This window comes from Camellia sinensis, chromosome 7 (genome assembly GCF_055761805.1).
Source record: "Camellia sinensis isolate YWXY chromosome 7, ASM5576180v1, whole genome shotgun sequence".
Taxonomy (NCBI): Eukaryota; Viridiplantae; Streptophyta; class Magnoliopsida; order Ericales; family Theaceae; genus Camellia; species Camellia sinensis.
The window spans coordinates 133,270,211-133,281,154 of NC_138967.1; the positions used below are offsets into that span (position 1 = coordinate 133,270,211).

General features: G+C 47.4%; 1 protein-coding gene across 1 annotated transcript; it reads right to left on the reverse strand.

Moving 5' to 3' along the window:
* Nucleotides 1-2,540: 2,540 nt before the first annotated feature.
* Nucleotides 2,541-3,885, reverse strand: LOC145794784 (uncharacterized). Its single transcript, XM_082877142.1, has 3 exons — nucleotides 3,380-3,885; nucleotides 3,202-3,300; nucleotides 2,541-2,994 (listed from the first exon to the last, which is right to left on the reverse strand). Exons 1-3 carry the CDS (start codon nucleotides 3,782-3,784, stop codon nucleotides 2,602-2,604), a joined length of 897 nt encoding a protein of 298 aa, XP_082733268.1. The 5' UTR covers nucleotides 3,785-3,885; the 3' UTR covers nucleotides 2,541-2,601.
* Between the last annotated feature and the right edge of the window lie 7,059 nt (nucleotides 3,886-10,944).

Consider the following 10,944-nt stretch of genomic DNA (forward strand, 5'->3'; position numbering starts at 1 on the left):
TGGGATACGTAGGCAACTTCACCTTGAAGTTCAGCCGTAAACTTTTCCCCGATCAACTCTGTCCATGTTAATCATCTCAGTCATCTTTATCCATCAGCATTTATCGTGATCTCCGGTACAGTGCTATTCAAACTAGGGGCAACTTTCCGTTGCTATGAAGTGCCGCATTGTTCTTCAGACTAGGGGCAACTTTCCAGTTGCGGGGATCTGGGGTTGTGCATCTCAGCGACAAATTTTCGGCGTGTCCAGTTCTGATCCACATCGAAAATGATTTTGAAAAGTTTTAATAAAAGTTGACTTTGTTCAAATTAATCTTTTTACGACTAAGACCATTTTTGGACCAAAAGCGGAAAATTTTCAGTACCACAACTTTCAATTTCATTGATTTCAAAACTGAGTTCTCCTGCTCTTGCATTATAATCGAGGTTGCTTTTTAGTACATTCATAAAGAAAACTTGAAAATGCTAAATGAGCAATAAATTTGAGGCATAGTTGAATCAAGTATCTCTGCGTCCCCTCCCAGAGCTGGACGAAGCATCTGATGCCAAGCTGGGCCCAAGCTGTGCCTCCTCATTGAGCCAATCCAAGCACTCATCAGATAAAGTGAAACTGAAAGTAGAAGCAGGGGCCAGGAGCTCTCTAGTCCTCTATGCCGTGGCATATCGGGCAAGCTGTGCACCCCGGACCGGGAAAGCGGCTGGATACTCAATCCCCTCCGGTGGACAGGTCTGATCATGACCAAACTGACGCAGAAACCGGAAAGGAAAATAGAATACGCAGTGGGTCAGACCAATCAATTGGATCCCTGTCAGCCGGGACATACTATAGCTCATCGCCGGGAGGTTGAGCCAAGGACAACGCCAAGCAATGCCGTCTGCAGACAAATTGCACATCCAATCAAACCACCACCTTTCGTCAAGAGCATTGACTAGGCGCTGCCGAAAGAAGTAACCTCGAGCTGAATAGGCCGGGAAAGAGTCCACAACCTGCAACTTGTCCATTAACCATACCTAGGGGAGGGATGGAAAATGAGAGAATAAAGAATAGAGAGATGTGCGATGAGAGAAAAGTAAGACAAGGGTTTTGTGAGAAAAACCGAGCCTGAGGGTCGAGTGATGTGAGCAAATATATATGTAAGGTTGGGTGGGAAACATTACCTGTAGCAGCAGTGGACTCCCGGCAAACCTAGTCGCCTCCCGACGATAGACGGAATCTAAACCCATCAACGTCTCGGCCAAGGTCATGGCAATACAGCTCTTCCCTTCTCTCAAACCTTGGGCGACTTCAATCAGGCGAATGCTAGCCCCGCCGAAGCTCGAGGAAAGTAGAAAGTGAGACAACATACATAAGCAGAGGGCGTGTTGCCGGAAACCCTGCCAATAATGGTTGCTGCGGTCACCGGCGTCGGAAAAATGATGGATCAAGTCGAGGATGTCCAGCTCTCCACTGCAAATCAGAGATCGAGCGTCATGCGCTGTGAGCCCACACATCCGCCCTAAAGCCTGGGCGTGACCAAAACGGAGCTGGGGCAAGATCACTTCAGAACATGCGGACTCCATCAAAGCCTGAAAATCTTCGAAAGTGGGGCACATCTCTTGGCCGCCAAAGCTAAAAACATGCGTCACTGGATTCCAGAACCTTGCCGCGGCGTGGAGAAAAGGAAGCTGTAGCGGAGAACGGCTCAGCGTGAATAGTGCATTCAAGCCGAAACCCCGGAAATTCAACTTTTCCGAGCCATCTAGAGAAGAGATCCAAGATGTGATATTTTCTGTGAGAAACGCCTCCATCTTTGCCTAAAACTAAGATGAAGTGAATGTTCCCGAAGTTGAGGCTTTTATAGAAGGAAAGACACTATTCACGGGGACACGTGTCAAGAATCTGGTGGCTGCAGGACTGAATGGCCGGCCAGCTACTTTTTCTGGCTGGCCAGCCATTTACTTTTTCAGAAATGGCCGGCCAGCTGTCTCTCTCCACCAAAAATGGCCGGCCAGCTCTCAGGGATGGCTGGCAATGCTGCAATGTATTTTCTTGGCCCTGTTTTACCCTTCGAGGGAACGTTCCAAGCACTTCCATGCAACGGGAAAGTCAAAGGCCTTCGTTTTGGATGCGTTCCGATGCCCAGATCGTCAGAAGTACACTTTGTTATTGTTGAGTTTTGGCTTATCGAGTTGTTGTATTTTGCTTATCGAGTTGTCTGTCGAGCGGACGTGTTTTGTTTTTTTTTTTTTTTGAGTCTTTGCTCTCTGTTTAGGCAATTTTTGTTAAAGTCTCGTTTATTTGTGTTGTTGCATTTTGCTTATCGAGTTGTAAACTTTCTAAGGTCCTGTTATATCTTAGTAAGTTGAGTTGTTTAGTTTGTTGCGTCGGTTCACTACCTGACTTAGTGATTACACAATGCGCATGTCCATTCAATTTCATTTTTGTGCAAAATAATGATGCGATACGATGCTAAAAATACAAACACCCTTTCAAAAGCTATTTCATTTCATCATGCTTTACAACAAACAAAGGTACGAGTTTTACAAAAAATAAAACTGCCTAACAATGTGCAAAGTGCTACAAACTACTAGTAAAAGAAAAATAAAGCAGGAAATAGCAGCATCAAAATCCTCGGGAGCGGGAACGAGAAGCACGCCTCGTCCTCTTTGGCGGGACGACCTCCACGCCATCATCTGAGTCGGGACTGTCATCCTCAGGATCCTCCTCAGCCCCACCTCTGTTCCCCGGGCCAAAACCGGAGCCTCCCTCCTCAACAGATGTCTCGAACTGACGGTCGGTAGCCTCAGCATCCTCCTCCTCCTCATCAGACTCCACCTCCACAACATGAGCCCTATGTCTGCGGACGGGCCCTCCTCGAGCTCCTCGAAAAGGCCTAGATGGCCCGGCTCCTCGGGAAGGCCGAGATGACCCCGCCCCCTGAAAAGGTTCAGATGGCCCAGCTCCCCAATGAGGCCCAGGTGGCCTGGCCTGCGGCTGACCGGACCATGAAGGCATCTGGAAACAAGGAGTTCAAATCAAATACATCAGTCTAAACATGTACATCGGATACAGATATAAGCAAAGGCTACATGAAGTGGGTGCATGTAAATACAGTGTACGAGTGGGGTGTGTCAGATGTGCTCTACACAAGTAGTCTATCGATGCAGTAAAAATCAGCATGTCATCAGAAGTATGATAAATGCCAGGAAAACTGAAAGGTACCTGGATACCCGCAACGGACAACTGTGCCTCCCTGCGCAGGACCATGCCCTCGAGTGTGGCCACTAGTCCAACCATCTCCTCTATGTACCCTCGCGATGGCTGCAAAAATGAGCTCATAATCATCAGTGAACAGAAGGGTGTCTAAACATCTGAATGATGAATGAAAAATGGAGCATACCGGCGGTGAGTCCGGATCAATGGCGTATCGATCACTGGGCATCAGAGGCTCTAGTGGAATCGGAATCGGAGAGCTAGCCCCGTACTGCCACGCCATCAACTCAGTGGGCATATCTGGCCATCCGACATGAGGATGAATCGACGGAGCCGGAGGAGCTGGTCTACTCCCACCTCTAGATGTGCCAGCCCTACTAGAAGAAGGGATGTCTGTACCCCGAGCCTGAGCCTGACCCGAAGATGACATACCGGCGGGCCTCATCATCGGGATACGAACTTCCGTCAATGGAGGCATCAAATATATATGACGGTAGGTGGCGTAGTCCCCCTCCTCAACGTATAGTAAAGCATCCGTACCCAGCATGGCGCCGACCACCTCTGAGTAGGAAAGTCTGTCAGCGGTCCGCATGCTGGCTGGAGGTACTGCGGGAATATCCTGAGAAAGATACCCCTGTACCTGGCGCAGAAAGCGCTCCCCCAGGAACCATGCCCTGCCAACCGGCCCTTCAAGCAAGACCCTGTACTGGGAGATGCCTGACGCCCCGGTGTACTGAAGTTGGACATCATCACCCAGGGGCGCCCAAGGCTGCCATGTAATCTGCGGATGATAAATGCATAAACCAATCAGAAATCGAGAATATACACAGCAAATCAAAGATGAAAATGAAAAGAACTGAAAGTTCTGGAGTACCTCTGAGTGTCGCACAGTGTCGAAGTACTGTCGCAGGCGAACGAGGGTCTCTCGAGGTCTCGGCCGGTGTGGGCCCTCGAATATCAATGAATACGGGGTCACGGGAATCCCTACCACCTCCAGCTCTGGCGCCAATGATGGGAAGTATACGTAAGCCCATAGCTGAGAAAGGCAGTGCAGAATGTAAGTACGAAATGCTGAGAGCAAAGTACAGACTGTAGAAGTGCGCTGTGTGTGCAATGTACAAGTAATGGGAAGCAGAAATGCAAATCGAGGGGACAGAAAGTACCTCCCAAGCTCTCCAGTAGCCGCCAAGCAAATCGCCCCGCCCGCGGGAGGTCGCGCTCATGTAAAAATAAAGGGTAGCCAAGCCGGCGCCACCCCAATCATATCTATGGACCTGTGATAGGTCAACCAGAGCGCTCAGCAAATATAGCCCAATGGTGTTCCCTCTGTCGGCGAACAGGGTGGTCCTGAAGAGGAACATCAGGAAACCACGGGCATACTGCTCTGTCTCCTCGGGACTCTCAGGCACCATCTCCGCCCGCCGGAAATGGGAGGAGAACCAAGTGTATCTGACTCTCCCTGAAACCCTATCAACAGGTGGGCGAGCCCCCAACAAATACATCCAGGCGGCCTCCCACTCGCCCATATCCTCGTCGTAGGGAATGGACCAACCTCCGACGTCTAAACCGGTCAATACAGCGAAATCAAAAGGGGTCATAGTCATGTCCCCGGTAGCAGAGAAATGGAAGGAATTGGTGGTGTCCCACCATCTCTCTACCAGAGCTGCCATCAAGGTCCTCCTGGCAGGACAACGTGATAACCCGACGCAGAAGGGTCCAAACGCTGCCAGATCCACTAAATCTCTGACACCCTCCGGGAGCTCAACATACCAGTCCCGTGCCATGGTAGAACCATATCCTCGCACACTGCGAGAGCAAGCCTGCATTCAGGATGAATATATGTGTCAATAATGAGATAAACGGGCTGTGTGCCAATGATAATGAAATGGGCTGTGTGCCAATGAGATGAAATGGGCTGTGTGCCGATGAAGTAAAATAAGCTACATGCAAATACTATCTACCTGTGTTGTGTGTTCAGAAAATTTGAAATTTGGGCTGCGTGTCCAACTTTTAGTTGATTTGTGGGCTGCGTGTTCACTATCTACCTGGGCTGCGTGTTCAGAAAATTTGAATTTTGGGCTGCGTGTTCAATTTTCAGTTAATCTGTGGGCTGCGTGTTCACTATCTACCTGGGCTGCGTGTTCAGAAAATTTGAATTTTGGGCTGCGTGTTCAATTTTCAGTTAATTTGTGGGCTGCGTGTTCACTATCTACCTGGGCTGCGTGTTCAGAAAATTTGAATTTTGGGCTGCGTGTTCAATTTTCAGTTAATTTGTGGGCTGCGTGTTCACTATCTACCTGGGCTGCGTGTTCAGAAAATTTGAATTTTGGGCTGCGTGTTCAATTTTCAGTTAATCTGTGGGCTGCGTGTTCACTATCTACCTGGGTTGTGTGTTTAGAAAATTTGAAATTTGGGCTGCGTGTCCAACTTTCAGTTGATTTGTGGGCTGCGTGTTCACTATCTACCTGGGCTGCGTGTTCAGAAAATTTGAATTTTGGGCTGCGTGTTCAATTTTCAGTTAATTTGTGGGCTGCGTGTTCACTATCTACCTGGGCTGCGTGTTCAGAAAATTTGAATTTTGGGCTGCGTGTTCAATTTTCAGTTAATCTGTGGGCTGCGTGTTCACTATCTACCTGGGCTGCGTGTTCAGAAAATTTGAATTTTGGGCTGCGTGTTCAATTTTCAGTTAATTTGTGGGCTGCGTGTTCACTATCTACCTGGGCTGCGTGTTCAGAAAATTTGAATTTTGGGCTGCGTGTTCAATTTTCAGTTAATTTGTGGGCTGCGTGTTCACTATCTACTTGGGCTGCGTGTTCAGAAAATTTGAATTTTGGGCTGCGTGTTCAATTTTCAGTTAATTTGTGGGCTGCGTGTTCAGAAAATTTGAATTTTGGGCTGCGTGTTCAATTTTCAGTTAATTTGTGGGCTGCGTGTTCACTATTTACCTGGGTTGTGTGTTCAGAAAATTTGAAATTTGGGCTGCGTGTCCAACTTTCAGTTGATTTGTGGGCTATGTGTTCACTATCTATCTGGGCTGCGTGTTCAGAAAATTTGAATTTTGGGCTGCGTGTTCAATTTTCAGTTAATCTGTGGGCTGCGTGTTCACTATCTACCTGGGCTGCGTGTTCAGAAAATTTGAATTTTGGGCTGCGTGTTCAATTTTCAGTTAATTTGTGGGCTGCGTGTTCACTATCTAAATCTGGGCTGCGTGTTCAGAAAATTCAACTAGTATGGGTTGTGTGTTCACTTTCGAATTCGGGCTGTGTGTTCGACAAATCAGTGTTTGAACCGTGTGTTCTAATGTGGGCTGTGTGTTCGCAATTATTTGATGAGCTGAATATTCAGAAATTCAAGTGTTGAAACTACATGTTCAAGATGTAAGCAAATTGCTATGTCATAAGCTAAACAGCATGTTCAAGCATGGCAAAGGTGCGAAATGTAAAATACAGAAGATGAGGTAAATACCTCTCGGGCATCGTGAGAGAGATGCTGCTCCGGCTCTCTGAGAAGGAGATCCACGGGTGCTCTCTCGTCAAAACTGGTAAAATGACGGAAAACGGCACGAGGGAGGACGTGCACTGCCGGACGGTACCTCTCGGGCATGAAAGGTCGGGTCCTCGGAGGTAGAGTCATGGGGTCGAAATCATCCCCGGCACCTGAAAAACCTCCACCGTGAGGAGAATTGCCCGCTATTTTCAAGAATCTGCAAAAGGGGAGCAAAAATGAGCAAAAATTTGAAAAAGTCAACAAAAGTCAACTCTCGGGAAACAAAAGTCAACAAAAGTCAACTCCCGGGAAAACATTCCAAATATTAAGATAAACTTACCTCAAGTGGTAAAGATGCAAAAGAAGCTTCAAAGTCGGAATTTAATCACTCCAAAGTGTTTAAAACTGAGTGTTTTTGCGAAAACAATTTACGCGGGGCGTTGGAAAACGCGCGTGAAACTCAAAACTGGAGAGAAAAGCTTTGAAAGGGGCAAGAAATGAAGTGAGGTTCGGCTGCCATTTATAGGCTTCAAGCCTTGGGTGAAAAGGCATGCAAAAAGGAGGGAAAAAGACCAAAATGCCCCTAGGAAAAGGGCATGGCCGGTCGGCCTCTATTTCTAGCTGGCCAGCCATCTGCTTTTTGCAGAAATGGCCGGCCAGCCATTAGCTTTTGTGGAAAACGGTTGGACACCCCCCCTTGGGAAGATGAACGGCCGGCCATGCTCCCCACATGCTCACCTAGCTCTCTGCAAATTTTGAGGAAGATCGGAGTTCCCGGGACCTGAAAAAGTTCAAGAAAAGTGCACTTCCGGTCGCGAAATTGCTCCGTCGGGACTTCGGTTTCAAGTTTTGACGTGTGTCTCATCATCATTCACCGAAATCAAAGTGTATCCTTTTTAAATGAGTTGTAACCCTTCAGGGAAGCCTATCGGAGGCCGTGGTCGAGTCGCCTTCGCCAAAACGCGCATTTCCGTACTCGTTGTTTCATAACAAACGGGCGCCCTGATTCGTGCTCATGACACATCATCTTGCATTTTCATGAGTATACTCACATTGTCATGCATGTTTCTTGATGTTAATCATACTTCTGTGCTCGAGCGCGCGTTGTCACGCATACTCTGTTCTTGCATTGCGACGCATTCACTCACCGACACCGCGCGTGTCGAACTTTCGAAATCACGTTAAGTACATGTTGTTAGCATATTGTGCTTGTTGCAATTTCTCTGTTTTGCAGGCACGATATTGTATGTACGGTTCAATTGAAGCTGGTGCGACCAGACGAATCGCACAGGTATCGTATCTTCTCCGTGTGAGACGTGGCGGGGATTGAATAATCCTCCGCATTCTTAACTGCATAAAATGTAGTTGTTGCTTTGCATTCTTGCTTAAAACTGTTGCATCTATTTGCGAATACTTGCTTCATTACAGCTTGCTGCATTTACACGATCATTGGGTTACCTTCGGCTTCTTGCATATCATTTGCATTTTGCCCCCTGCCTGCGGGCATGCCTGCGGACACATCTCTGTTTATCCTGTATGTTTGTCTAAGTCTTCGGCCTTGTCAAAAATGGGTCGTCTCTGGGCTTTGACATTCACTCCCGTCACTTGTGACTTCCGAGTTCTGTCAAAGAGGGGCAACTGTAGACACCCCATTTTTGACCGACCTTAAGACTCAGACGTCACCGATTGAGCGCTTGGTGATGTTGCATAATGTGCTTGTTCAGAAGTTTCAGAGTCGCGGCTGCGAGCCCTGCCTCCGGGCTTCCGAACCCTTTTCTGTGCCTTGTCTCGGTTTGCGAACCAGACTCGGTTTTCTCTGTTTCTTTTCCTAAAGGAAGGGAGAGGTCCTGTAGACCATCTCTCAATGTCCGTAGGCTACATTTTGTGGCCGTGGGCCATTTTACCCATTTCGGAGTCCGGTTCTCGGTTTTCGGAGCCGTCAGGCCGTGTGCCTCGGTTCGGGACCGCTTAACCATCTCCTATTGCTCTGATTTTTGGCATACATCTTATTTCATCCATTTTGAGGGACACTGGGGGCTGACAAACCCACTTCGAGGTCGAATACCATTTTCGGCGCTTAACAGCCCATTTTCGGGACCCCGAACTGCGTGTTTTGGCTCCGGAACATTCGTTTTGCAACGGTTTTCGCTCATTTTTGGCAGGTACCTCTGTTTTATCACAGGGAAGGTCACTGAAGGGTGGGAGGCCAGCAATTGTTGCAGCAGCCAGTTATCTCTCCTCCGGAGCCTCCCGGCGCCCGTTTTTCCAACTTCCGGGCTAATGTTGAACACCCTAGGGGTAGTGTTGCCAACTTTCAACCACATATCTGTGATCTACACACCTGGGAGGCCACTAAAAGTTGGTGGCCGGCCATTAAGGTCACCTGACCCTTTTGACCCCTTTCTTCCGGGCTAATGTTGAACCCCTTGGACCTTTTTTCTCGAACTTTGAACCACATAATGTTGAACCCCATATTTTGGGAGAGAGTTATGCTCTCCAATTCACCCCCCTTTTACACCCCTTTCTTGCCCTTATAACCAGCTGAGGGTCTTCTTCTTTAGGGTTAGAAAAAATTCTCTTCAAAGCTCCATAGCCATCTCCATCTTCTTCTCTCTCAATTCTCCAAAAAACCCTAACCCCCTAACCATCATTCCTTCTACACCACCAAGCTCTACCACCACCATCTCATTTCCAGCAACAAGGGAGGATTCTTGAAGGCTAAAGAAGCTGCAAATCAACCTAAGAAGCAACAAAAGCTTGGATCTTCAAGGGTAAGTTACACTTTGATCCTTTTGACCCTTTTCCTTGATCTATTTCTAAGCCTCATTTCTTTTTGGTTTCAAGCTTCGGCCCTAACTGAAAAGGGCCATATTTTGAGCTCATCTTCACTTCTCATTAAGGGCTCAACCCTGTTTGAGCCCTCCATAATACACTTGCTTCATTGATCATCTTGTATGTCATGATTTTGCATGCTATTTTTGGCCCATGAGCAATTTATTTTCGAGCATGTTGTAAACTGATATGAGGCTTATTTTGAGCCCCTCTTCAATATTGGAGAAGGGCTCAACATTGTTTGGTGTCTCCATGTGGCACTTGTAGTTCAATCCCTTATTTGACCCTTCTTTTTGTATAAATTGATAGCCCTCTTTGCTTCTGTTTTTGGACCTTGGTCCGAACTGAAAGTGGCCTTATTTTGGCCCATACTTCATGTTTCATTCACACTCTTTTTCTGTTTGGTGATTATTTTGTATACTTCATGTTTTAGCAACTTTTGAGCCTCATTTTGCATCATATTTTTAGCATGTTTGTATACTGATTTTGAGGCTTCCATATACTGTAAATGTTCATATTTGTGGTCCATCTTCAGTGTTGTAGAAGGAAGTTTTTCAGTTTGGGTTTTGCTTATACCACTTGCTTCATTACCCCTCTTTTGGCCCCTATTCTTGCATGCTATCTTTCCCCTACTTATGCTTGCTGTTTGGCCATGTTCATAACTGTAAAAGTGCATCTTTTGGGACTGTCTAGCTTCTGTCTCTGCATTGCATGTCCATATTGTGCATGTTTGGTATAGCTATAGGCCATTTCGGGTGCCTAATGTTGCATTTCGGGACATTTTCCTGCATTTCATGTCATTTCGCTTCATTTCGGGACTGTTTTCCCCCATATTTTGTTGCTGAAATTCCATTGGCATGCTTGCATATCATTTCCATGCCATTTCATTGCATTTTATCACCGCCTCGGTTTGCGTGCCCGTGGACACGCATTTCGAGGCACTCCATTTTTATCCGACGGCATCCTATGTGAGTGTGGCTGAGGCTCACTCATGTTGGTATAAGCCCATTTATCATTTCCATGCCATTTCATTGCATTTTATCACCGCCTCGGTTTGCGTGCCCGTGGTCACGCATTTCGAGGCACTCCATTTTTATCCGACGGCATCCTATGTGAGTGTGGCTGAGGCTCACTCATGTTGGTACAAGCCCACTTATCATTTCCATGCCATTTCATCGCATCATATCATCGCCTCGGTTTGCGTGCCCGCGTGCACGTATTTCGAGACACATATCATCGCCTCGGTTTGCGTGCCAGCGTGCACGTATTTCGAGACACATATCATCGCCTCGGTTTGCGTGCCCGTGTGCACGTATTTCGAGACACATATCATCGCCTCGATTTGCGTGCCCCGTGCACGTATTTCGAGACACATATCATCACCTCGGTTTGCGTGCCCACGTTCGCCTCGGTTTGCGTGCCCGCGTGCACGTA

Excerpts from the sequence above, each read along its gene's own strand:
- LOC145794784 (XM_082877142.1), bottom strand. The coding sequence starts at position 3,784 with ATGCGGACCGCTGACAGACTTTCCTACTCAGAGGTGGTCGGCGCCATG. Across the intron at positions 3,301-3,379 it reads TTGATCCGGACTCACCGCCG|CCATCGCGAGGGTACATAGA; the intron begins GTATGCTCCATT and ends TCATTTTTGCAG. Across the intron at positions 2,995-3,201 it reads TGTCCGTTGCGGGTATCCAG|ATGCCTTCATGGTCCGGTCA; the intron begins GTACCTTTCAGT and ends CCTTGTTTCCAG.